This window comes from Phasianus colchicus, chromosome 2 (genome assembly GCF_987193195.1).
Source record: "Phasianus colchicus chromosome 2, bPhaCol1.hap1.1, whole genome shotgun sequence".
Taxonomy (NCBI): domain Eukaryota; kingdom Metazoa; phylum Chordata; class Aves; order Galliformes; family Phasianidae; genus Phasianus; species Phasianus colchicus.
This window is the reverse complement of record NC_143437.1, coordinates 77,406,915-77,434,479: the sequence shown is the minus strand read 5'-3', so window position 1 is coordinate 77,434,479 and position 27,565 is coordinate 77,406,915. Positions and strand designations below refer to the sequence as shown.

The window sequence follows — 27,565 nt, the reverse complement described above, 5'->3', positions numbered from 1 at the left end:
GAGATCCACAGACTAAATATATATGCTTGTAAAAGTACTTCCTTCTCTTAATTTTGAACCTGTAAACTGCTAGTGTGAATGTTCCCCATTTTTGAAAGATGGAGAAAAATAATTTCTTATTATCCATTTCTTATCTTCCATACCACTCAGGATTTTATAAACCTTTGTCTTGTTTTTCTAGATCAGCTGTTTTTCAGAATGAGTAGAAAATATTCTTGCATAGAATTTTTTTCTTATTTTGCATCTTCTTTGTTGCCATTCCATTTTTTACTACATCATTTCCTAGATAAGGAAAAGAACTGCACAAGGTATTCAAGATATTTGGACTTCTTTATATTTTACTGTGGAGTAGTAAAATTTAGCTCTCTATTCTTTCCTAATAATGCCTAACCTGCCATCTGCATAACAGCTGCTCATCAAGGCGATATATTCATAGAAATGCCTATCTATAAGGCATGATTTCAAATCAAAATAGTAATAGTCAATGTGGGGTTCATCAAAGAAATCATTTTTTTCTTGTACCTGTCACCTTACAGCAATCTCTACTGAATTTTACCTGCCATTTTATTGCCTAGTCACTCAGTAAATATTTTTCCCCATTAAACTTACTACATATTTTTGCAGATCTTCAAAATGATGCTCATCTTTAATTTACTCAGTGACTACCTGCAAATCTACTTCTTCTGAAGACTTTTGTTGGATTTAGCTTATGTTGTGAGAATTTTAAAAGAAAGAGTTTTCTGAGAGAGGAAATTTTCCAAAACTTTTCCTCCCCATTCCTTCTTCCATGCTGAACTCTGGCTACTTTTAGAAATGAAAGAACTCACAGGAGCTCAGAGACAGTCACTTAGGTCCCAGTGATAACCTTTCCCATTTCTTCCCTAGGTAATCTGATCTCTTCTCCAGTCGGAGAAACCTAACACATCAGTCTTCATATATCATCTTCATGAGCTAAATTGCCAGGGAAGTTTATGATCTAACTTCAGAAATATTCCATGAGAAAACAAATCATTTATTTTTCCAGATGCCTGGTCTTGAGAATGCAGCATGCAAGGTAGATAAGCAAACAGCTAAAGGCAGAAGTAATTTAGTAAAACTTGTTCTTGGTATATTAAGTGGGAATTTGGCTATCTTCTTCACTGAATGACACTCTCACAGCCAGGCACCAGGCTGCTGTAATGTTCTCTTACCCTTTGAGCACTCAGATTCCTTGACTCTCCACTTGCCCTTTGCAACAGCTGTCCAGATCTTTCCTTTACAGCATGGTCTTAATGATGACCATGCACAGAGCTACATCCTCACACCTCTTCTTCACAACCCACATAGAACCCTGCAGCCTCTAACCCAAAAGACTGTGACAAAGATTTCCAACACCAGCAGTCCTCTTTCTTGTGGAGGAGAGGAGCCAAGGGGGGAATTTCCTACCTCCTCCTCCCTTTTCCTCATCAGCCTTTGCTAATCCTGTTGAAATCCTCAGGCTCAGACTCTCAGATCTGTTAGTTTTCTCTGGCTCCCTTGGACCAGGCTGTGCTGCACTCAGGGTTTGATCCAGTATTTCATTTCACTAGCCACAGTTTTACTTGGGAAACCTGTAAAGGCTGTTAGTATGCTGATGGAATTTGTCTGTTTGTACATCTTTTTACTAACACTGACTTCTCTGCCATATATTAACAGAATTACAGCCAGTTAGTTCATTAACATGAAAATAAAAATTGTTAAAAATATGGCATTTTGTTTCTGCCTTTTATAATTAAAGTATGTAGTTTCAAATCATATTTTATTGTGAGAAGAAAGCAAGAAAAGATGTTCCAAATTCAGATCAAAATTAATGCTGTTCTCCTTTGATACCTGAACTTGCAGTTCAGTTTTGATTGTAAATATTTATTCACATAGACAACTAAAGGAATTGTTACTGTGTAAAGTACTTACACAGTTAAAACAACTGATGAAAATCCCAGAGCATACTCATTAGTGTCTGGTTTTCATCTACGGTGCATCTGTAGTTGTAGCATGAAGATCTGACAGTTTATCTGTAAAAGAGTCAAGCCTTAGCTTGCATTGGTGAGATGGAAATAAGAGATATTTTGACTAGGTAAAACCTACAACATCTTGTAGATTCCTGTATTTAGTTCCTCTATCATTCTTTTATGTAAGAACAAGTCAAACATGAATGACATTCATGTGGATTTTTTACATTCTCCATAATCACAAGATGGCTGGACTATAAAAAAAGATTGCTATTTAATTTTTTTGTTAGCAGCTGAATTTTAGGACATTTCTGACATCTATATAGACCTTTCAAAATTCACAGCATAACTTCTGAAAAAGTTACAGTATCATGTGCAATTTTACTTCTACTGTTTTTCATGCACATTATTATCTTGTACCAGAATTCCAGAACAGTGTGAAAAAGAAGGAAGCAAAATACTGGTTAAGAAAATGGAAAGAAAGAAATCCTTCCCTTTCTGTAAATCTATTGGAGCTTTCAGATAGATTTTTTGAGCCTTCATATATGAAAGTTCAAAATTCAGTGTTCTTGCCATAAATTCGGATACATGGCTTGATAGCAAGTGTGACAGCACATAACACTGATATTTCACTTTTCTCTGTAACTTATACAGTGGAGAAAGGAATCTGTGTAAACAATCACCTCTGAAGTACTGGAATTTATTTCCTCCTGATTAGCTCAATTTTAAAAGCAAGAGGAAAGTAAGACAATAGCATGTGAAATCTGGATGAAAATATTTTAGGTGTGTTTACTGTGTCTCAGTGTTAAAAATATGTAGCAAAGACTGTAAAAGGTACATGGATCCTGTCTTCCCATAAAACTCTTTAAATCATGGAGAGACAAATTCTACATTCTTTATGTGAAAATCTGGATTAAAGCTCCCATTTTCAAAAATGTTTAATGATTGAAATGTCCTAAAAAATAATAAAGGAGAAAGTACCACAAAACCTGAGCTTTCAGACTTTAGTCCAGAAATCTCTGGACTTAAATCCTTTAATTAGGGATTCACAACTATTTTCTTACCTTGCTGCTTGTTTTCCTTTGCAGTGATATTGATACACTAAATTCACTAAAGATGTAAGAAAGCAGTCAACCACAGGGAAGAGATATCTGTCATTCATTTTACAATGAAGCCCAGTATACACCATTTATTTTTCAGAGACACATTGCAGTAGCATTGGATTGCTTATTTTCACGTTTCATGGGAACTGTGATTAATGACGCACTGTAGCTGAACAAACAATATAGAAACTTTTTCTTTGATGCTAAAGCTGTCATGACAGCAATCCAGGGCCACTTCATTTCTAAAGAATGCACTGGAAAACTGACAGCTATGATAACAATGCACTGTGAAATAAACAGCTCAAATGAGAATTTTTTCTTGGCGTACACTTCGATGACTTTGTATCACATGGAGCTTAGGCTGATAAAATGTAAAAGCAGGTCTTTGCTATTAGTTCTTCCTCATTAATTGGATATAAACCCTACTGCATAAAAGGCTGTATATATTTTCCTTTAGCTATTATGCCTGGTGCTATGACAGTTAATTGGATATAAACCCTACTGCATAAAAGGCTGTATATATTTTCCTTTAGCTATTATGCCTGGTGCTATGACAGGGCAGTTGATAGCAGGTTTAAGATTAGTTAAATTCATTCTATCTCTAGTTTGCATTGTAACTTGGGTTAAAATCAACATCCGTAGCTATTTCAATGCACTGTTGTATAATCAATGAAAATTATATAAAGGAATATTATATAATCAAATAATATTAAGGTGTTATAATAATGAAATAAGCAAGAGAGTTAGGCACAGCCAGACAAAGAGAATAAACAGGATGCTTACCCGTGCCATGGGCTCACTCAGGAAACTCCAGTGAAGAGGATCTTCAGAATAGAGAGAGAACCTTTCCCACTGATAGTCAGCTCTTAAATGGGTCTAGGAGAGGTGCAGCCAGGCTCCACCCCTTCCTGCAGCACAGGTGAATTGCTTTCACTTGTGCTCCCAGGGCTGACTCATTGCTCACCTCAGGTGATTAATCAGAGGTTCAGGCCGTGACTCAGCAGTTCCCATACAACTGTGCAAGGCATTTTAGCTGCAAATGAAAAGTGAAGGAAAAGGTTTGGATTAAATCAATATCATATTGATTATAGGGTTGTTTCTTTATCTACTGTTTTGACTGCCTCACTTCCAAATTTGCTGATCTGCTCAAGATGGCCTAACAACACAATAGTTTTAGCCCACTGAACTACTCATCCAATACCAGTTTCAATCTTTGAAATATGATCTTGATTCCTACATGACTTATTAACATCTTTAGTAATTTAAGCCTTAGTGACATTGTCAGTTGTGTAATGCTTGCTTATCATCAAGCAATGAAATTTGATATTTGCAAATGTTAACATTTAAAAAATGTTAGTTTGGCCAACTTTATGCATTAAAACCTTTATTCAATAGTATTTCACTACTTTATTGATTAATGACAGTAATTAATTCGTTCTATCTATTTTTTGCAATTATATATTAGAAGTCAAAACAAATATTTCATTGAAGCAAAATAGGAACATCTTGTGAAATAAGACATTTCCCTGGAGTCATATCAAAAAGACCCATTCAGGAGTTATAAACTGAGACCAGCCAATTGCAGTTCTATATGTTTTACTAAAAAGAAATCAGTTAATGGAACTGAGTTGGGTGTTTCCCATGCTTTCTAGCAAGTGAAAGAAGAAAAAAATTAGTGAAGTCAGGGCCATACCCTGGGAACACCATCGTATTTTTCTAAAGAATCCAGGTGGGGAAAATATTAATAGAATATTTTAGAGTTAAGATAATAGCACTACTAAGCAGGAATGCAATTTGCATTTCAGCAGAAAGTATGGCTGTGCTAATATACATGAGGAAAATTCAGATACTGTATTTGCTCATTATTATTTTTTTCTCATTCCCTTTGGACTTCATTTTCTGCAGTTTTAACCTTGGACTCATATTCGTAAACTATCGAATTGCTAACTGTTGCTTAAAAATCTTGGCTTTCTGTAGTCCAGTAAATAATTTGGATGAGCAACTTACTGCCCTGGGGGAATTTTCCTGTGAGAAGTTGGTGTGTCCCACACTCAGTTTGCACACATAATTGCAATTGCAATTTTGGTGGGCTCTGTTTGTACACATCGTTAGAAAATAATGAGAGGGTCATAGTGAATTTTGTCTTGCAATCTGATCCATCACATTTGCTTCTTCAGTCTCATATCACTCATGTGGATCTCGTAGTGCACTGTTGTGTCACAGGATACTCAAGTTAATCAAATGAATTAATTAACCATTTAGCAATATTGCAGAAAGGACATGCCTGCACTATTTTGTCTCAGCAAATGCACATGTGCATTGTGTGCATTGCTCCACTCATATGTACAGTTACGCCAGTATGTGGACAGAGGTTATTTTGGTCTAGGTCTGTGTAACCACACAGCTTGGGAAATTCTAATAAATTGCTGCATAAACTTCATTGGGTATTACGTTTATGATGTTACAGCGCCTATGTCCCCTTTTCAAATATTGTTAGCTGCCACAGTCAGATTTTCAGCAAGTTCCATGTAGCGAGGCAAACACATTAGACCTAGGTCAAATGTATCCAGCTGTGGGAAAACTTGGCAACAGGCAGTCTTTGATCATATGCTAAATGCAAGTCAAGCCAACCAGACTGGGATTTTGCTTTCTCCTGCCCTGTGATTTGACAGATCTGGCAGGAAAGGTGCAGAAGGATTGCCTGAGTCCCTAAAGGCCTCTGTAGCTTCAATCTACCGTTGCAAGAGTCATACGGCCCAGCACAGGCAAGAGTAAAACTTACAGATTGTAAGGCCCTCCCACGAGGGAGAATGAAGAAAAGAAACTGGAAGAAGGAATTACAAACAAACATGGAAACCTCACTCTGGAAAAGTTTTACAATGTCAGGGAGGACTCCCCTTTGTTTATTCTGTTGTTAGTGACTGGGAAGCCTTTTTCCTGGCTAGGCACTTATTTGACTTGGAAGGCAAAAAGCCATTTTCTTCTGTAGTGAGCATGTAAATTAGGCATATAGTCTTCAGCATGTAGCTGCCAAAGTCAAAGGAATGGGCATTTCCATATGCTTTTTGGCATTCTTTCTGTATTTCTTCCTCCAATCCATGGGACTGCAGCCAGCGGGTTCCTATTGCTACTCAGCACTAACTATCAAAGGACAAGGAAGTACAAAGCTGATAACAGTGAATGGATTATATTTCTAAAAGTTCATATTTTAGATAATTGAAATACAGAGCAATGTCATCAAAGTCAGTTCTGTACATGATAATATGAAAGAATGTTTTCTGGAACAGCAATTGTATCTTTTGTTCTTAGATAAAATTCCTGAACTAAATAGGAACTGCTCATAGGCTGTAGCTGTACTGCCAATTTTTAACAGTGGGTATTTTTTACATGCAGTTTATGAACTGCTAAAATTGAGATATTCAAGGTGAAATGCTGTTGCTGCAGCAGTGTGCTGTCAGTAATTATGATTAAAACAGAACAGATACTGGCACAAGAAAGTAGTTCTATGTATTTAAATCTCTCCAATATCCAGCACTGTGGCAACTAGAGTAATGTATGTACACATCTGTAGTTCATCTCCTGCTGCAAAAAATGTATTTTTTTACTCGTGCTGTTATTGCTTAAAGTATCTCCATCCTAAACTGGGATTCTACTGCCGATACATATCTTTAAGGGAACATGGACAGAAAGGGTACTACAAATAGAGAATATGATAACAGTGTGCTTGGTTACAGCTCATCGGTAGCCTAAGTGTGGTGAGTATCCTATAAGCATCACAGAGAGATGAGAGCTCTGTGGGGAGAGCTCTGTGAAAAGATTTGAAAGGGTACAATGAAGTAACAGAGATGTTTCTTTCAAAGCCGAATGAGGAGGTGAGAGCCAACACCAGGGGAGGATGGTTCTTGCTCAGACATTTAATGACTGGAAGATACTGGATGAGAGAGAGGACTCAGTGCCATAACAATACTCGGCATCTTCAAGAAAGTGAAATGGGGAAGAAGAAGCAACAGCTGGAGGCTCATAGCTTATTCTTGCCACAGTAGAGAATTATCCAGTGAGAAGTTTTACAGTTTCTGTTAATAATGTATAACAATATTGGCTTCTGCTGAAAATGAGGTGAGGTCCGTGCAAACACAAGAGACGGACAAACCCCATCTCAGTGAGTTTTGGCTATGCATACTGTTAATGAGGATTTGGTAACTGAGTCATCTGCAGTTGTTAGTTTAAAAATCTTGGCCAAGGAGAGGTATGTGGATGAGTGATAATTCTTCAGATGAATATCAGTTTTCCATTACAAGTTGGGGCTATAATTTTCCATTTATTTTAACTTGCATTAAATTCCTTCTAAAGTCAATCTTCTTGCATCTGTTTTGCTTTATTACAGTTAAAGAATTCAGGAAGACTACGGGCCGGAGAGATAATCAGAAACAAAAAAATTTATGATTAGAGGAAGAGAATCTATATGGATATTAAATCTTCACCATCATTTTTCTCTTTCGAGACCAGGTACAAATGCTTGTGAAAGTGAAAAAAAGTCCTTCCACCATCTCATTTGAGCTTTTGGTTTGTCTCTCCTACCTCACCAGCTGCACTAGCAAATAAATCAAAGAAGAATGTCACATTGGTACGAAGTAATCTGCAGGGCCATGGAAGATGCCACCAACAATGGACTCTGTAGTATGTTTAATTCACAAAGTCATTTGAAATGAAAATTGTCGGTCTGCTGGGATGAAAAGGATTCCAGCATGCTACTGTTGATCCAGTGTGGTGTAGACAACACCTCTGAAAGCACTGGTCTGATATAAACAACTTGCAGCTATCATTAGCAATCCACTCTGCTCTGCTTTCACTGCATGTTTTGCTACAAGCATTATAACTTGACAACATGCTAGAGAGTTTTGAGGCAGAAATAAACAGAAGCAGAATATTCTAAGAAATTCAGCTCATACCATGGTTAGCAGTTTCTGTTCTTCTATGACTCATTCCCTCATTTATTTTTTCTCAAACAACTTCTGAGAAAGGCAACAGTAACATATTTTCTAATTTCTACTTTCTTTTCATGGCCATTAAAATATTTTGCTAGTTCTTAGCCTGCTACAGGATGACAAAATGCATGCTGAAACTTGCCCCTTCTGACTTTCCTCACTCAAGGTGCTACTGTTCTGAGAGAGGCACCAGTCAGGCCCGCTGGCTGCATAAGGATGCAACTTGCCTGAGCCTGGAAGGGCAACAAGTGGCAGTGAAAGAGGGTGAGTTGCAGGACAGTCTGAAAACACCTCTTGACTAAGAAAAATGTGAACTTTAGGTCAGGCTTTGAAAACAAACAAACAAAAAAACAAACAAAAAAACACCTAGAATATATGCTGAGCTATCCCTCAATATCTATTCATATTTACTGTGTGCTGTCTTTGAGGATACTTCTGCCTGTAACATCTTGGGAATGACACTGGACCTTTGGAAGTCCTTAGAGCAATAGCAAGGTCACAAGGACTGACAGGAAGTGGGATTCTGTGCAAATACTGCTGCAGAAGTTGACACTGAGAAAGTGCAAAGGGGACTCTGCTCATGGCAAAGCCTTTCTGCCTCCCTTCTCTATTTTTCACTTTGCTGTTGGCATGTGGAAATGATTCCAGCTGCAAGCTGAAAGCCTACAGAAAACAGTAAAACTATTAGAAATATGTAGAGTTTAGAGCCATGAAGGGTAGTAATGAGCATTTATGTACTTTAGTGACGCCCCCAGAAAAGATTCCCTATTACGTTAGCTGCAGCTGTGCTTCCCCTCAGTTAATAGTCTGTGTCCTGACCAGCTCAGCAGAGGTGAGACGACACAGGAGAGATCTATGTGGGATGTGAAGCAGAAGATAGAAGCATTAAAAATATGTCCTGGATGTTGTTTGGCCCTCATTTTTCTCCTGCCAGCTGCAGAGACCCAAAGATAATGTTCTCTTAACGCGCTCTGGACAGCAACAAGGCATTCTTGGCAAACCTGATGCTGTGTTCACCCTGGATTTTGGCAATTACTCCAGTGTTGTTTTCCTAGGCAGAAGATAGTAATTACGGCTATGAGAGGTATAAACTGACTAGGCTCATTCCAGTTGAATATTCAGCTTAAAGTCTAAAATGAAACCCTATAAAATTCAACATTATTAGCTATTAGGCTGTCAACCATTTTAGCAGAAACATCCAGCTATTTTAGGATTGTGAATGGAATTTGAAAATGGCATCACCAGGTTTTCTTCAACTCTTTCTTTATACATACAGCTTACTGAGAATAAACAGTCAGATCTGCCTTTTAATGCAATGCTGTTCTGGAATGCAGTTAAATCAATGATTCTTTCAAGCATGTTTTTTTTGTTTTGTTTTTTGTTTTTTTTTCCCTTCATGTTTTTATTCAGTGTATAAACCATAAACCATGCAGTGGTAGCTGAAAAATTAATCTTGTACTCTCCTGGGCATTTTTGTGATTGTAGTAAATGGTTTACGGTCACCTTCAGTCAGAAGTGGCCTCACATAAGTGAAGACTGTATTTCTTATTACCAATGGGCAAGGCCAACATCTCTTTTTTTTGTTGTTTGTTTGTTTTCTTTTTTTGAGCTCTTCAAAACTTAATTTCTGTCAATGCTTCTTTTCCTAACTTGACTGGGCTTCCACAAGAAGAGTCCTTCACTACCACAGGCACTCAGTTTTATGCCAAATGCCAAATTTTCTCAGGTAACATGTTCACTTCTTATGAGTTCTCAAACTTCTGAGATGTTGTGTCTCACTCCCAAAGACCTCCTTCCAGTTTAAATACTGATACTAGGCACAATGTCCCTCAATACTTTTAATTTCCCTAGAATCCATTTCTCATCAGTTGTGTCAACCATGCTGATGGTAGCTAAAAATCTTACTTTATCTAAAGTGTCACCATCACTCTATTGATTTTCCACTGCAATGTGCTGCTTCCATTATAGTAATCTAGAGGCCTGGGGAGGGAATGAATATTCAGCTTTAGCCAGGCAAAGTCAGGTGTTTTTCCAAATCTTCTCAAACTCCGGACATTCACTTCTTTTCTCCTCACATCAAAATGTCACTTATGGATATCACTGTACTCTGTTTACCATCTACAGTTCACTGTATTTTCCAGTGCAGTGGGAATGTCAATTGGAGGAAACCATTTGCTTCAAAGTAGTAAGCTCACAAAAGTACTTTCTTGTTTTTTCTTCGGTTTGTTTTTAGAATTTTTCACCTCCTAACAGCACCAACCGGCAACTTGACAACATATTGGGTGAATAAAATATTTGCCAGCTGACAGTTCTCCAGAAATACCTCTCCTTCTGGAAATTTTCCACAAGGAAAGTGATCACTCTATATATGTATTTAATCTCCATGATTCTTAGCAGGTAAGAATTTTAAGCATTGTTCTTTTAGCACTGATGACTGAACAGCTGTGCTCTTCTACTAACCATACGAATCTCAGAGCAACAAGTCTATACTGCTTCCTCTTCAGCTGCAGATGTAGGGGGAGTGAAAACCAGGGAAGGCAGGACTTAGCCCGTGGGGGTTGGACCTTCAACTTAGAGTCTCCTTCCTGCGGGTCATACACTTTTACATTTCCACATTTGTTTCTTCTTTCTGCTTCACTGAAGAAAGTACCCTCTTGATTTGACCACAAGCCTGACATAGTTTTTAACTCAGAAATGGGGTTTTTTTTGTTTGTACTACCTCAAAATGGTAGGGTTATTTTTTCTTGTTCTTTTTTTTTCCTCCTGACCTTTATTTCATAGGCTCACATGGTGAAAATCAGGTCTGAAACAGATGCCCTTTGTTCCACATCCCACTTATTTCTTTTTCATCTGTAAGTTCTTCTGTTGATGACACTGCCTTCATCGCTAATGTCCTTCATCTGGCACCATACTCCCTTGTACACCTATACCCAATTTAAATTTAATGACTGCCTCACGGCCTGCATTGTGATAGTCCATCGGTCTATGCAGAATCGTCCTGAGCCAGTGATACTTCTTTATCCTCGCTGTGTGTACTCTTAAAAAATGATGTGATTTATTGCAGTTCTTGCGTATTTTGCAAGTCCTCAGTGCCAGGGTCTCTAACAGAGCTCTGTTTCATTCAACGTCTTAGTCTAATCGGTCAGCACTGTGTCACAGGAACCTCTGAGCAGCACAATAACCAAGCCCAACTGGTCCACATAACAAAAGAGCTTCTGTGGCAACAAGCTGCTACAGAAGAGACACTGCCATGGAGACCATTCTTGATCCAGTAAGAAAGATCTATTGTATTTCACATCCCTTTGTTCTGAAAGCAGTAGGAATTATCTCACAACCATTCATCATGAGCCAATGAGATATCGCGAGTGTAATGTTTGGGGACTGCAAAAGTGTTAAGGCTCATAAAAATTGGTCTTCTTGGGACAGAGAAAGTAAAAAGGAAGTGAAATATATGCTATCTGCTGAACTGGAAGAGTACCGAGATGAGCTTGAGAATTAAAGGGAGACCAAATGGGCTTACCTGCACTCCCCAAGTAATTGCTTGTTTTGGATGAGGTGCACATCTGCACATGAGCAGTGGGAGGACAGAATGAAAGAAAGAAGAGAGAAAGCTGACTCACTCTCTGCACACTGAATATGCCAAGGGACTGTGCACTGAACTTCTAATTTGGTTATAGGCATTTCTGTTCTTTTTTGACATCTATCAACTTTTTGTTTTGTTTTCCTGAGGGGCATCTCTGTTTTCTCTCCCCTACTTTGTAGGTAAGTTTATCTTTCTGCTGAGGCGTAATGCATTACATGGAGTAAGATCCTGAGACTGACATTTTCTTGCTATGATCCAAAACTACTTGTACATGTGCAAAACCTGCCTGGGAGCAGAATGCATTCGTCCAGCCTTGTAAGGCCAGACTGCATTCCGGGAGCGGCTGTGCAACCGGTGCGTCCACACCCTGTGTGTGCTGCCCACATGGAAAGCTGAGGCTCCTATCTCACATTTCTACATGCAAAAAAAAGAAAAAAAGAAAGAAAGAAATCCAAGAGAATCTTATTTGGAAATATTTTGTAGCTCATTTTGTGAATTATCTACTATCAGCTAATTACAGTTCTGCGAGTGCATTTAATTCTGATGGTAAAAACTTGCTTTATTTTCTCCGTAGATCCACAGGGAAGAACTTCAACAGAAAACAGTAGGTTGTCAGTGTTAATACTTATTTGCTTTTCACTTTCCCACCCTCATTTTTTTTAGGCATCAGTCTTTCAAAGCTTAGTTCCATGTGAATGTCTCTCAGTTGGTATATGATATCAAACTTATTTTTGGGACATGTAAAAATACCATAAGGGCTCAGTAATCTTCTAATGAGGTAAAATTACTTCTGAAGGATAAAATTAGCATGCTGGAACTTTCCCAACAATTATATTTGTACAGCCCTACCACATATATTATACAGCATGCTTCTAAAGAATCATTACTATGAAATACATATTCTTGATGTCTTTTTACAATCTTTAGTTATTTTGAGGTACTTTTTAATGCAATAATTAAAAAAAAAAAATTCTCTCCCTCCAAAATCTTTAAATTTGCACTGAGAATTATCCACAGTGTATAATCTTACTATTGCAAGAAATAAAATAATTGTAATGAAACAGTATTCAAGAACCTGGCTAAAAATGAAAAAGAAAAATAGAAAACATATATATAGGTTATACTTACTAAAATAGTTCATTTTTTCTCAAACAATTTTTAGACTTTTCAAGACTTTATCTTGACAATGTCTAATGAATGTCACCTGAGATGAGGCAGAAATGTGAAATCAGGAACAAAATCTATTCCTATTAGCCAATTCTTCAAGTTAAAAAGAAAAATATAAAAGGGCAAACTAACCTACAGCAGATTGAGAAAGCAGGATAGAGTGGGGTGATACAACATGAGCAAACTGGTGCCATCACCCTGAGTTCACTTAATGAAACAAACCTCTGTTAGCCTAATTTTCTGAAAAACAAGAAATAGAATTTAGTAGTAAGTAACTAATTTTTGTAGAGGTGACAGTTTGGCAGTAACAACCTGTTGTACCCTGCGCTATTCTGCATGTTCATAAATGATCTGGAAAAGGGATGAGTGGTTGGGCCACACAGTCTGGTGAGGCTTCCAAATTATACAGGTTAATAAAGACAAAGCAAAGAACTGCAGGAAGGTTTGTGAAGGGGTATGACCATGCAATAGAATGGTGGATGGAGTTCCATTTAGACAAATGTGAAGTGGTTCACATGGAGAAAAATGGTCCTTACTTCACAAATGAAAATGCAGGTCAACTGGTCAGTGCTTCTTGGGAGAGTGCTGGAGTTTTGAAAGCATTTTCACAGGAACATCAGCGTAGTGCTCAACCTCTGTCAAAACAACAACAACAACACAAAACTAGGAGATGCTGGGAAATCAGCACAGGACAGAGAACACCTTTGTGCTGCCATGGAAGTCCAACTTTGCCTGCATCTTGAGGTAAAGAATCATAGAAATATTGGTTGAGAGGGACCTCTGCAGGTCACCCCGACCAGGCTGCCACTTGACTGCTGCCAGCACTGGATCAGGGCTTTGGCTCTGTCTAGCTGAAGGCTGAAAACCACAAAGGGCAGTGATTCCACAACCTCTCTGCACACCTTGTGCCAATGCTGCATGACTCTGGGCTGCCCGGAGGTGTGGCTGATGCCCCATCCCTGGAGACTTTAAAGGCAAGACTGGATTAAGCCCTGGGCTACCTGATCTAGCTGTGCCTATTAGTCCCTGTTAGTTGCAGGGGAGTTGGACTAAATGACTTTTAAATGTCCCTTCCAATTCTAAGGATTCTATGATCCTATGACCCTTTTGGTGATTTGGTTCTGATGTCCAAGCTGAACTTCCCAGGTTGTAGCTGTTAATACAGCACAGCTTCCCAGTGCACATGGCTGTTGCTCCTCATTTTGCACTTGCCACTACCAAGAAGTGTTTGCCCCCATCATCCTCCAGATGATGTTCTAGTCCATGTGCATCAGCAGTAGGATGGAAAAAATGAGTTATTTTCACATAAAACATGGCTAACTTATCTAGAATCCTTCAAGGTGAGAGAGTGGCTACAAGGTCTCTATGATGGAGCCCTGTACATTTAGATGTGGCATGTGAAGGATGTCTCTAAGTGAGTGTAAGCGAGCTAGCTGTAGCAAGGTTGACAATACACAGAGACAGGTTTGGCATATGGTTTTGCTGACCTGTAGAACTAGCCACCACAGCCAGTTGTGGACACTAAAAGTCTACATAGGTTTAAGGGAAGGTAAAGGTTATTAAGTGCAGAGAATTGATACATTCCTCAGAAAATTGCTGAGACTGAAATACTGGTGGTAGGGAAAGTTCTCAAGAGGAATACTACACAATCTTGCCCTGCACTAATACCCTTTCATAGGCTTGTGGTTTAAAAATTTTTGGATGAAACCATGTGTTCTTCATGTTCAAGAAATTGCTAGCAAAATGTAACTGCCTCGTAAAGTGGATTTCTATTTCTCCTTGTCTAGTAAAATGGAAATTGTTCAGCCCATTTTCCCAGGTGCATAAATAATTACCATTATACTTTCGTTTGAAGTTTTACATGCAAACAACAACACAAGCAAAACTGCAAGAGAATGAACATCATGAAGAATGGCCAATAGTTTATTTCCATCCTATTCGTATAATAGATACACTAAATTTCAAAACTAAAGTCTTTGAAAGGAAAGATTCTTATCCTTGAGACATGAAACAGCACTCTGGAGATCCCAATTTGATTTCTAGCAATGCCACACATTTCCTGCTGGTTTTGGCAAACCAAGCAGGCCATCATCTAGTGGGAGCTGTTTTCAGCAGATGAGCTCATTGAAATGACTCAAGTCAAGCACTTGCAAAAGACCTTAATGAATGAGTTTCTTCATGTGGCACATCTACATAGTACCAGAATACTTCAGGAGTACTTGTAGTACAGAAGGCTGTGGACACCAGCTGGGTCTCCTGGTCCCTTCAGAAGTCCCACACTGTCCCCACACTGGGACAGGACCTATGGAGCAGAAAACCCCAGCCCGAAGTCTCAAAGGGAGTGGTGAGGGAAGGGTCATCAAAGCTCCAGCGCTCCAATTCCACACAAGGCTACAACCAGCAAGGTTCTGGGAGCTCTCTGCTCCGGGGCAGGAGAAGACAGAAAGAGAGGTTAGAAAGAGAGGGATCTGGATCTGTTCAGCCTGGGGAAAAGAAGACTGAGAGACTGAAGGGGGATCTGATTAATATTTACAAATGCATGAAGGGAGGTGGAGGTAAATGGATGAAGCCAAGTTCTCTTAGTGGTGCATAGCGACAGGACAAGGAGTAAAATTTGTACATAGGAAGTCCCTTATGGAAAAACTCCGCTACATTAAGGGTGATGGAGCACTGGAACAGGTTGCCCAGAGAGGTCTCCTTCCACGGAGATATTCAAGACATGTCTGGATGCCTACCTGTGTGAACTATTGTAGGGTATCTGATTAGCAGGGAGGTTGGACTCGATCATCTCCTGAGGTCCCTTCCGACCCCTGCGATCCTGTGATTCTGAGAAGCAAGAAAAGGAGTGGAACGTTTCCTCCCGGTTTCCGACGCCCTGAGGAGCGCGGCCCGGGCGGAGCGAGGCGCCCCAGGGGAGGACACCCTCCCGGCTCAGGGCCCGCCGCCCCCCCTTCCAGTCCCCGCCTTCCCCTACTCTCCCAGCAGCCGCTCCCGCCCCAGCTCTGCGCGGGTCACCCCGGCTCCCCGCGGCGATGCACTCCCCGCCCCGCAGGCAGAGTCCCGTCCCTTCATCCCATCCCATATCCCATCCCATCCGAGGGGCTCTGCCTCGGCTCCCCTCGGCCCTCCCCCTTCCTCCTCCTTTGCTCTTTTTTTTTTCTTTTCTCTTTTTTTTTTCTTCCCTTTTTTCCATCCCCTCCCCCACCTGGGAAGACCCGGCGGTTCCCCCCCGCCCCGTGCTCAGTAGCGGCGGGTGCTCGGCGGCGGCGGCGGAGCGGGGATACCGGCGCGGCGTGGATGTGGCCGCTGCCCCCCGGCCGGGGCTCGGCGCTGCCAGGTACGCGCAGGGACGGGCTCGGGGGGCTCCGCAGCCAGGACAGGGCAGCGCTGCGCGCAGGTGGCCACGGGCCCGCTGTGAAGCGAGGCGATGGGTTCGGTGTCACGGGTTCTGCATAACCCTGCTGTCCTGGTGGGTTTCTTTTTGATAAGACCAAAAAGTGACGCGGATCTCCGATCCCCTTTTTAAGCACAGGCGGATCCGCGGGCAACGGAGAGGGGCACGTTCATTCCTTTACGCTTTCAAGGGTTTTGTCTCCGCGCAGCTCCGGAGTCTCTCTACTTCTCAAAACAACCTCTCCTTGAGCTCCGATTCACCCCCGCGGTGTTTGTGCTACCATTCCTGCCCTCCTTTTGGAATTGACACTAATTTTATCCAGATTCGTCACTGCTAGAAACAGCTTTATCTCGGAATCGCGGAAAGCCGTGCCAACTATTTAGCTTGCAGACTGGGAGAGAGGGAGCTCCTTCGGGTCGGGTGCAGAAAGCAGAGAGCCCCGTGGTCACACCCGAAAGCGGGACAGAGGGTGGCCGAAGGGCTTTAGAGCCTTCTTCCCACTCCTCCAGGAAAGCACCACACTTCTGCGCGCTTAATGCATCGAACGGTGAGCAGAAGGGGAGCGGGCAATGAATAGCAAAGACACGAACGCAGTCGCCATCCTTCCCCGGTTCCCCTCCCGCTGCGGATGCCCCCCGCACCCCGGCAGCCACAGCGGGGCTGCGGATCCCCACCCGACCCCCCTCCCCAAGTCCCGGCGGGGAGGAGAGCGGGGCCGCCGGCTGCGAGCCCGGCTGGGAGAGCTTCCCAGAGAGGGTTGAGCCGGCTGGGCTGAAGCGGAGAAGCGCTCGTACTCCTCCGCTTGCCCTCGAGCGGAGCCGTGCCGAGCCCAGCCCCTCTGATCCGATCCGGGCCGTGCCGCGTTGTGCCCGTTGGCTCCGAGCTGTGCCGCTATCCGGGCGCGCCACCCAGCGGTCCTCCTGTCTCTCCCGGGAGACGGAAAATCCGGGCCCGAACTGATGCCCGTTCCTTCATTGCTTTTTTGCTTTTTTTCTTTTTTTTCTTTTTTCCCCCTCTTTTTCCTTTTTCTTTTTTTTTTCTTTTTTTCCCTTCCCCCTCCCCCCTTTTTTTTGGTTGTGATTTCATGAGCTTTCCAATATCCTTGTTAACTTTATTCTTCTTACTGCCACTGAGGCAGTTTAAATCTTGTAAAAAAAAAAAAAAAAGAAAGAAAAAAACCAAACAGGAGTCGCTGTGTGGTTGTTGTGTGGGTTGTTTATTTGTTTTTCCATACGTCAGAGTGGAGAATGAAATCAGTGCAGTTCTCTATAGAGCAAGCATAGGAGCGGAGAGGGCAGCGGTGGGCAGGGTTAGGGTGATGCTTCCTTCCAGGGATTTCCAAAATCTGCTTTCTCTTTTGCTGTGTCAAAGGAGAACTGTCAATTCCAAGACCATTTCGAGAGTAAGGCCAAAAGCACTTAAGCAGCTGGTTAGTGCTGCAGCTTCTTCTATTTTATGGTCTGAAATCTGCATGTATATTTAGGCATGCGCTGACTTTCCTACAATACAATGACTCAGGCTGCTCTAGACAGACCATAATATAGCACTGTGAGGCAGCTGGGCACAACTTTTCTGGTGCCTGAGCTATACTAAGAGGCAAATTCTGTCTCTGGTAGCCTAAACAGAAGCATTTTGGAGTACAATCTGCTGGAGTAAGATAGGTCGTGCTGACAAAATGCTTAAAGGATATCCTAAAAAGGTAGGGCATGAGTATGCTTTGTGATTGCAGAAAGGTTCAATGCTGGAGAAGAGCTGAAAATGCTTTTACATGTACATATGGGTGCTGGAATGCCACTGAACAGAGTCCTTGCAGTTATCTGCTAGGCTTGAAAACCAGAGGGAGAATTTTGATATATTCATAGGGTCAGAACACTCTTTTACTTCCTAGTTTCTGTTTTCTTCTGTCTTCTCTGAAGCAGTTCATCCTGCCATAAAGGCAGAGCTGACTGAAGGCTTCTAATTACTGTAAGCCATCCTAAAATGTGTATGGGGAAGGAGCAAAGAAAAGGAGAGGGCAAAGCTCTAAGTTTGGAAGAAGAGCAGAGAACATTTTGAGGATCTTTTTTCCCTTCCATCATGTAGCCTTCTCTGAGCCCTTCCTCCTCATTTTGGAGAACTTTGGGCAGTTCTCTTTCCCCTTCTCTCACTCTACAATAGTGTCTTTGCAACCATCAATATGTTTCCATCCCCACTGTCTGGCAAGAGAAATCCCTCATGCCAGCAGCCTGTACTGGGCCATAACAACTGCTCACTTTGCCTGTGCTTGATGCTGGCCTTGCTTAAGTGGTAGAGTTCAGTTTAGTAAACAGAGCCCGAATGCTTGGTTGTAAATGACAATGATGAGAATTACCATTTTCATCAAGCTCCTTGGCTTGGACTTCATCCAGTTCTACTGAAGTGTAGTTGTCCAGTCGGTTCATCACAAACAAGTGATTCATTATAATTGATGGAAATCTTGGCTTCCAAGACTCTTTGTAAGTAGTGAGCACTTGAGTATATAGTGTTTCAAACAGGAGGCTCCAATGCATCTATTCAGGGTTGCATGTTTGTTTTTTTTTTCCTTCTTCTTTTTAAAGAGTGGCTAAAGAGAGGCACAGCACTCCGCCCATTTGCTTGCAGAATGCCTCCATGCAAAGCAAAGTTCCTTCAGGTCCAGCTGGGAAGGTCTCCACCGTCTCAGTGAGAGGCAACTCAAGCCAAACACCTTTCCATATGAACTAGCAGTTAGTGAATTAACTTTACATACAAAATTCAGCTACGCAGATCCTGGAGAAGCATTAAATGAAGAGGTAGGTGGCCCTGCATGTGGCAGGGGGTTGGAGATTCATGATCCTTGAGGTCCCTTCCAGCCTTGGTCATTCTGTGATTCTGTGAAGAGCTGAGGAAGGGAAGATCATTTTAGGAGAAGAGCCAAAAAAAAAAGGCTCTTCTGAAGCTTGATGGAAGAAATTAATTTTTTAATACCTTGTTTCTCTTCAAAAGCTATATTATTAGGACACGGTAAACTAAAAGCAGCTTTTCCACATTAGTATCATCAAATCATGCTGGTCTATGGTTGGCTTAAGATGAGGAAAAGGAAATGCTTTCTCATACAACATGGTGTTAAGGAGTGGAATGCCCTGATACAGAGCTCTGTGGATATACATTTTGTGGGGTTCAAGGAAAGACTGGGCAACTTTATGGAAGAGAAACCCCTAGAACTGTACTCATACTGCAGAAACTGCCTCTGGTTGAGAGTCCGTGAGGTGCAAATGGCTATAAGCTAAGAGAGTGTGAGAGAGGAGGGACATATTTGGCTTTAAAGTGATGTTGTATATAAATATTAACGTTTAAATATGTGCATTTCTGCTATACCAATGATCTACAGTGGGATGGCCAAGTGGTGTCTCCCTGCACAATCTTGCTACTGGAATGACTCTTCTGGGCTTTCAAAATTTTCAAATATTTTTCAGTATGACTACATACACCCCAGAGCTTAGGCCTGTGAATCACTCTAATCTCCAGATGTCTTGGAAGAGTCCATACATCTCCAAAACCTTAGTTAGTTGCTATAAAGCCAGGGTAAGCATATATATGGTATTGTAAAATGTGTTTTAAGTATATCCAGGTAAATAAACCCCAGCTGAAAGTCAGCATTCCATGCAGGCTGAGGTGAAAAGCATTAAAAATTATGCTAACGCTGCGCTCTGAATTTGGCGTCAGAATCAACAAGCAGTGTTTGAGCCATAGTGTTTAGTCAGATAAAAAGTGATAGCTGTTGCCTCTTACAGCCAAGTGCTGTGTCAATATGGTGTAGATGCCTCAAATGTTAGTTGCTGATCCGATGCATCGCTCTTAAAGTGAGACCAACACTTTTTTTTTTTTTCCCCTGCGTTACACACATGCTCCTTTCTTTTTCATGCTATATATTTAGCCAGCCTGTAACCAGGTTATTTCACTGCATGGTTTTACTTGTGTTATTCTAAACAAAGCTCAGGAAAATGAAAGCGGTTGTCTTTGCCCTGATTTACACTGCCATTATAATGTAAACCAGAAAGCTTAACCACATACATACCCTTGAATTGCTTGGCTTTTAAAGTTTAATCATAGGTTCTTTCTTCATACACCACTGAGGTTTCCCTGTAATTGAAATGAAGGATATGAGAATGGAGTGCAGTTCCCAATGGTACTGGTCGGTAGTTGGTTAATGTCACTGACATCACTGCTGCCAAGGGAGAAAAATGGGCTTTTCAGTAATGTTTTGAGATCAGAATCAAGAGTTCTGGGTTCATTTTCTGGCTCTGCCACAGACTTCTAAAAATTTTACATTCTTTCTGCATGTTTCCCAAGTACTGATGAGAATAATACTTCTTCTTGTCTTTTGGAATTGTAGCATTAGCTCTTTGTGTGGTGTATCACCCCAGCTAGGTGGGGTTTTTCACATGTGACCATAAGACACAGACTGCACAGTTTCTGCAGCCTTTGTGGGATCCTGTAGGAAAAAGGCATGTCATGAGTCAGCCAACTTGTCCCTCCTACTTGGCTGGGCATTCCTTTGTGCATATAACCAGGAGTCTCCTGTAGGCCAACCATCTTCTTCTTCTCTCACATTTCTGCCCTTCCAACCATGGATTTTGAAATTCTATGACTGAGATGCCTATGCAAAGGAAATGAAGGAGGTTTTGGTGGTCCCAGCATGAAGGACACACAGCTCAGGAGATGCAGGACACCCCTGCTTCTCAGAGGGCAGCAATGGAAAGTGTCTAAAATGGCACTGTCTGCCTTCTGTAGATGTCAAAATTGTTCCTTTTGTCACTTCCAGAAAATATGAACTTTGGGAAAGAGCTCATTCTAAGTAGGTTCATTGGGAAAACAATTAGAAAAATGCTATTTTTCATAGCATGCAATTTCACAGATCTTAGCTGGATGAGTAGGGCAGAACCATTTTTGGCATTTACATCAAAGGCTGTAATTGGTCTGGTTTCCTAAGGGATTTAATCTCATGGGTACAGTCTGTCTATTTATCTCTGTCTGCATACCAGCTTCTGGATGACTTTTAAATATGTCGATAATATTCAGCCATGTTCTGCTTATCACCAGTAGCTTATAATCAGTATAACCAGTAGAGAAGCAGAATTTTAAAAGATAATTCCATTCCTATGGTATGGATAAAACCAGGCTGCTGGCAGAGTGGAATGACTGAGACTACTACTGCTGCTGAAGGAAAAGCAAGTAAAACTCAGCTCTGTTCACCTTAGCTAGCTCTGTCCAGTAGGTAGCTCAACACAGATGCTGGCTGACTGGTAGCACCCATCTCACTAGAGACTGTTGGGAACGTCAGAGGCAGTGCAGGGAATATTTCTATTTTGAGCAGAATGTTAAATTCTGTTCCACTGATGTCAGTCCTAATATTGCATGGTTTTGCTTTTTTAGATACTAAGATATTTTTGTGTCTTTCAACAGTGTTTTTTCAAACTTCTCTGTTTTGTTTCAGAAAAAAACAGACAAGATGGATCACGTGTTACTGCTGTTCATATTTTTCATGCCTGCATTGGGTCTTGCTAATGGAACAGGAACTGAACAAGATTTTACCTGGCATTTAAAGAAGGTTCCCCAGATTGTGAGCGAAAGAACTTTCTCCCTTGACAGCCCTAAATTTGAAGCAAAACCCAACTTGGAGCTGAACAGCGTGTGTGGAATTGAATGTCAAAGGAAATTGCCAGTACCCAGTTTGTCTGACTTGAAGGACTTCTTATCCTATGAGACTATCTTTGAAAATGGCACGCGGACCCTGACTGAAGTGAATGTCCTTGGGCTGACACTTGATCCAGCTGGAAACACAACTGCACATAAATCTGTGAGAAAGAAGAGGCAGATATATGGAACAGACAGTAGGTTCAGCATCTACGACAAGCGGTTTATGACCAACTTTCCTTTCAACACAGCTGTGAAGATCTCCACCGGCTGCAGTGGCATTCTCATTTCCCCAAAGCATGTGCTCACAGCTGCCCACTGTCTGCATGATGGCAAGGACTATGTTAAGGGCAGCAAAAGGCTGAGGGTGGGTCTGATGAGGACGAAATCCAGAGGTGATGGCAGGAAACGCAAAGGTGCTAGAAGAAGCAGGAGAGAAGCCCTTGAGGCCCAAGAGGATTCTGAAGTTGCCACAGGACTAAGGCGACGGTCCAGAGGTGGTGGGAGAAAGCAGAGGAGATCTGGGAGGAAGCAGGGGAGCTCAGATGGCATGCCCTCCTTCCAGTGGACCAGAGTGAAGAGTACCCACATCCCAAAAGGCTGGTTTAAGGGTTTCTCAGGAGATATTGCCCTAGATTACGATTATGCTGTTCTTGAGCTCAAGCGACCCCACAAAAGGAAATACATGGAGCTAGGAATCAGCCCTACCATCAAAATGATGCCTGGCAGTATGATCCACTTCTCAGGCTTTGACAATGACCGATCCGGGCAGCTAGTCTACAGATTTTGTAGCATTTCTGATGAGTCCAACGATCTCTTTTATCAGTACTGTGATGCTGAGCCTGGCTCCACTGGGTCTGGTGTTTATCTTCGTCTGAAGGAGCCAAACAAGAGGAAGTGGAAACGCAAGATCATTGCTGTATTTTCGGGCCACCAGTGGGTGGATGTCAACGGGGAACAGCAGGATTACAATGTAGCGGTAAGAATTACTCCTCTCAAATATGCCCAGATTTGCTTCTGGATACACGGCAATGATGAGAATTGCGCACAAGGCTGAAGAGAGATAACACTAACTTGCCAAGCACCCATAATATCATAGAGTGAAAATCTGCTGCCAGCGGCTACCGAGAGAACATCATTCCACATCAGGATGCCTTCGAACTCAAAGCTCGCAAATAGAGTTATGGTGACTTGAGTGACTCTGAATGGTTGGGGGATGGGTAGCATTGTCAAACAAAATGTTTTCAGTTGTAATCAACTCCAGGTCTGCACTTGAAATCCCAAGCTATATTTATATTAGTAATTGTGATAAATTCTAATCATTCACATCAGAAAAAAATGGCAACACTTGTTTGTCATTTTTTTCCCCCACGGAAAGGATCAGAACTTCTCAAACTGGTATTATTTAACACCATACATTTTTCCAATGGATTTGCTTTTCTCAGGGTTCTGTTTCAGTTCTTCAATGCAAGTTGCACATACATCCCTTTACTGTATGCGCAGAATGTATGTGTACTGCATGAGACCAAGACTTTTTTTGGCATTTTCTAAAGACCACAGCTCCATGTTGAGAAACAGCAATCTAGTTCAAGCTTGTTATTTTGGAAAGCTCTGGTTGCTGGAGGAACGCTCCCATGGAAATCACACATTTCTCTAGTTGATGTCCCGACCTAAAAGACAAGTTTTGCTTCACTGCTCAGTAAAAACAACAAAGAGAAATTAATGAGCAGAAGTTTCCATGTTTGGAAGAAGAAGAAACATTAGAATGTAACATAATGCCTTTGAATATTCTTTGAGAAGCTAGACAAGTCTTAAACATATGGATTTATTTTCTAGTTAGTGTTTGAAAAGCTGTAGCTTTAGTTTCTTTTCAAACATTTAGCTTTCCCATAAGGCAAAGCGGTGGCTGTTTGACAATCATTTAGAGCTTCACCTCAAAGCCACAGGTGATGGCTTTATTGGGTGCTAACCATTTTTTGCAGATGTTTAAAATTACTTTATAAGAATTCAGCTTCATAGGTAGAATGCTCTGGGTATTAGGCTGGGAGTTGGAAAGCAGTATTTCCTTGCCTTTAGTTTTACAAAGTGGGTAGTTTTAATCATGTCATACTGAGACTCCACCTCAACTTGAGTTTTAGGGTTAAGTTAAAAAAAATCCTCCCAACTAAATTATACCACTTTCTGAATGGTGGACAAACTACCCTGTGCATTATGAGAGATATCATGCTATGTAGCAGCAGTAGTTATCAAATCATGTGGTTCCATGTGTTTGCTGAACCACGCAGTTAATGAAAACACAAAGTGAGCTTGACTTCTACATGCTTTTATACATGAATCGCCTTTATAAAAATTGGTTGCTGTTGATTGCCATGCAAGCCTTAATCTTGGTTTGTTTGTTTGTTTGTTTGGTTGGTTTTTTTTGTATCAAGATTTTGGAGTGCACGGGGTTGTCATGATGCTATGTTAATGCAATAACATAAAATGATCCTGTGCACTTCAGATCACATCCATTGAGTTTAATTACATTCACAATTATTCAACACTGCAATCTTTCATTTTTTATTACGTTTATATTGACCAAATTCTTTTTCTTCCTATGCAGAAGAAAAATTATAACAAGATTTTCAAATATTATTCATTTGTTGGTATATTTGAAATATGCTTTTAACATTTTTTTCAGTGAAATACGATCCTTTTTAATAACTGACTTTTTCTGTAGACAATTGAAAACATAAAACCTGACACTTTGACTGTGCAAGCGATTTTGTCATATTATTGACAAAACATAAAAATTTAATGCTTGTTTCCATACCTTAACTATTACAACATTCCACTAATTGGAAATATCTCACTTTAATGGAAAATATTTCTTTCAACTTCTGCCATTTCAGGCAACATTAAACTTTGTTTTTTTTAGACTTGTGTGATTGTTTGCAAAAACAAACAAACAAAAAACCTTAATAATTGTTAAAGTTTAAAAATCTATGTTTAATTAATTTTAAAGTTAATTATTGTTGTCGTTGTTAACATCTCAATTAAGATATATGGCTTCACTGACTAATTTTAAATCCCCTCAGTTCAGTATTAATGTTCTTGCTCTATGCAGCTGGTCTATAGTGTTCTTTAGGTGGTTCTGTAATCTTTTTCCTAAGTGCCTTTTTCCATAGTTATGGTAGGAATTGAGATACCTCATTGTTGATCAATAGAAGTCAGCACAGTTCCATGGACTTTGATACAACTCCATCCTCATCAAATGGCCTGGGTTGAAAAGGACCTTAAAGATCATCTAATTTCAATCTCCCTGCTGTGGACAGGGCTACCAACCACTGGACCAGGCTGCCCAGAGCCACATCCAGACTGGCCTTGAATGCCTCTGGGTGTTCATTCTTGATTTGAGTCCAAAACTGATCACAATAAGGTAACATAATACATTCCTTGTTTTTGGAAGTATCCTCTAGATGTGCTCATTAGGAAAATAAATGGCATTATTTCTTCATTAGTTTGGGAACTGGGGACAAGGTAAGAATGAAAAATATTATCAGTTTTCAGATGGTCTTCTAACAATCATCTGCTCTTGATGCTTCAACCACAATTTGGATCCAAGCTTCTGTGTCTGAGTGACTGTGCACAGACATGCAAATGTATGGGTTTGGAAAGCATATGCTGTTTTGTCAGGCCAAGCAGACACGAATGGACAAAATGTTAACACCAGACAATATTTTGATCTGCCACTTACCCTAATAAAGAAGGAAATATTTTGTGTAGGCATTGTCACTGCCTCCTGAATAGTTCATAAATCAAGTATTTATGCACTGGCCAATGCACTGCACAAGAGCTACAGTCACCCACCACTACAAGTGGCACAAGGACTTCTGAGCTTCAGGTTTCCTTTGGATAGCATTAGTTGGCATCTTGTTATCTATGAAGAAATGCAGGAGAGGGTGTTCCTAGTGAGCAGTGTAGTGCACAGGAGTCAGGCTGGCTTCCCAGAATAAAAGGGGACAATGTTTGGGACAATGTTTCTTCTGGGAAAAGTCTTTTCCCAAAGAATTTTTCCCTCTTTCCAGTACTGGAGTGGGCATCATTTCTTTTCCTCAGTACTAATGCTTTTTCATAAGAGCTGATATTTAGCTGTATTCTTGGCTTTAGGAAAAAACAAACAAACAAACAAACAAAAAGAAACCCATAAATTCAAATAATTTCCTTTTCTTCTAAAGGGCTACTGGCAGTTTGTGAAGTTAACAAACAAGCTTTCCCCAGGCCAAGGGCACATCTCATGTTCAAACCATTAACACACCCAGACGAGGTTCTGCAAGGTAGTTGTGCACATGGTTAGTCTGGGGCTCTGAGAAGTGCCATGGAAGTCAAGGGGGTTATCTATGACGTGAAAAATTGAGTTTGTATTATCTTACAAAAGGAAAACACAAACTTATTTCTGTTATATGAGAAATAGAGTGTCTGATGCTTTAAAAATTGCTTAAAGAAACCCCTGGAGTCAGTTTATAACTTACCATCCAAGTTCTGCAGATTTATGAGTCTGCATGAAGTATAAATCAGCCCAGAATATGGCTCCAGTAAGAAAATAATTCATGTGAGAGAGAGAGGCATGTGGGGGCATTCCTCCCAGTCTGCTGATAAGGGACCAGCTTGCAGCAGGCAGCTATGGCTACAGAAAGAGGGAGCAAAACAAGTTGATATTTTAAGAAGGAGGTGGTGTGGTGTGCAAGGAATAAAGAAAGTGTGGAGAGTAACAGATGAAATGATTGTGAGGTAACAGTGGGACCCACTGGAAGCAGGAGCAGGCAGCTGGTAAAGGCATAGCTGTATAGATTAAGATTTAAAAATCGTAAGTCACATAGACAGACTCCTTCAACTACCGAGCCTGAGGCTCTTCTTCCCAGCCTTAAGTCTTGAGGAAAGGGCTGGGAGTACTGAGGCTCTGGCAGGGATCACAAGCAGGCAGCAGCTGCCAACCCACATCTACAGACCTTGCCCAAAGTCACAGTAAGTTGGAGTCTTTGGGAAGCAACAGACCCAAAGCCCAAAGGGTCACAACCTCCCAGCACAATGTGTCACCAACAGAGTGGGAATACTTTCCCCTGGGAAGTTGTCCAAACCTGACATTCTGGTGGGATTTCTGCAAAGGCTGTTCCCTCTTGGAAAAGAAATCCCAAACTTCAACTGTTGGTCCCATTCTTGTTGCATATACCTACAAAGTCTAGCCAATCATTTTTTACAAGTACCGTTAGTTAGTTTGGTATCTTTGTAGAAATGTAATCAACTGATTCTAATTTTAAAGCACAGCATATTGTAGATACTTTCATTGACAAATTACTGGACTCGAGAATAAAATGAAAAAATAAAAAATATTATTAGATTGAATGCTTAAATTTGCACAGTATTCTCAAAGGATTTGGCAGCAGGTTTGAGTCCCTGGTTTTCATTTTTGCTTGCACCATCATTTGCTCCAAGTGTGATATAGCATTTAGGTTAAAAACCCCAAGAGTTGGCTTGTATGATTCTTTAATGTTCTTAACTTTATAAAGTGTGGCAGCAAACTTCAAAAACCTGTGTTTTTATACAATTCTTAGATGCACAAAATGATGGCTCACTTGGGAAAACTAATGCAAACCTTTGGTATATTAAGATGTTATTCAATGCACATACTACATCAATAAATATTTTCTATTGTT

At 40.8% G+C, this 27,565-nt stretch overlaps 1 protein-coding gene and 1 long non-coding RNA gene across 3 annotated transcripts in view; one reads left to right on the top strand and one right to left on the bottom strand.

Moving 5' to 3' along the window:
* LOC149919124 (uncharacterized) overlaps positions 1–16,133 on the bottom strand; it is a 19,224-nt gene extending 3,091 nt beyond the window's left edge. The window contains exons 1-4 of the long non-coding RNA XR_016464451.1: positions 16,011–16,133; positions 15,541–15,631; positions 13,342–13,440; positions 3,854–4,103 (exon numbers count right to left, since the gene is read on the bottom strand). This is a non-coding gene — a long non-coding RNA (uncharacterized LOC149919124). The remainder of the gene's footprint in view (positions 1–3,853; positions 4,104–13,341; positions 13,441–15,540; positions 15,632–16,010) is intronic.
* Positions 15,806–27,565, top strand: PRSS35 (serine protease 35). 2 transcript variants are annotated; one of them, XM_031610960.2, is made up of 2 exons: positions 15,806–16,142; positions 21,673–27,565. In XM_031610960.2, exon 2 carries the CDS (start codon positions 21,688–21,690, stop codon positions 22,927–22,929), a length of 1,242 nt encoding a protein of 413 aa, XP_031466820.1. In that variant the 5' UTR covers positions 15,806–16,142; positions 21,673–21,687; the 3' UTR covers positions 22,930–27,565. The 2 variants fall into 2 exon arrangements, with proteins under 2 accessions (XP_031466820.1, XP_089992195.1); XM_090136069.1 differs by lacking the exon at positions 15,806–16,142 and adding an exon at positions 16,591–16,746.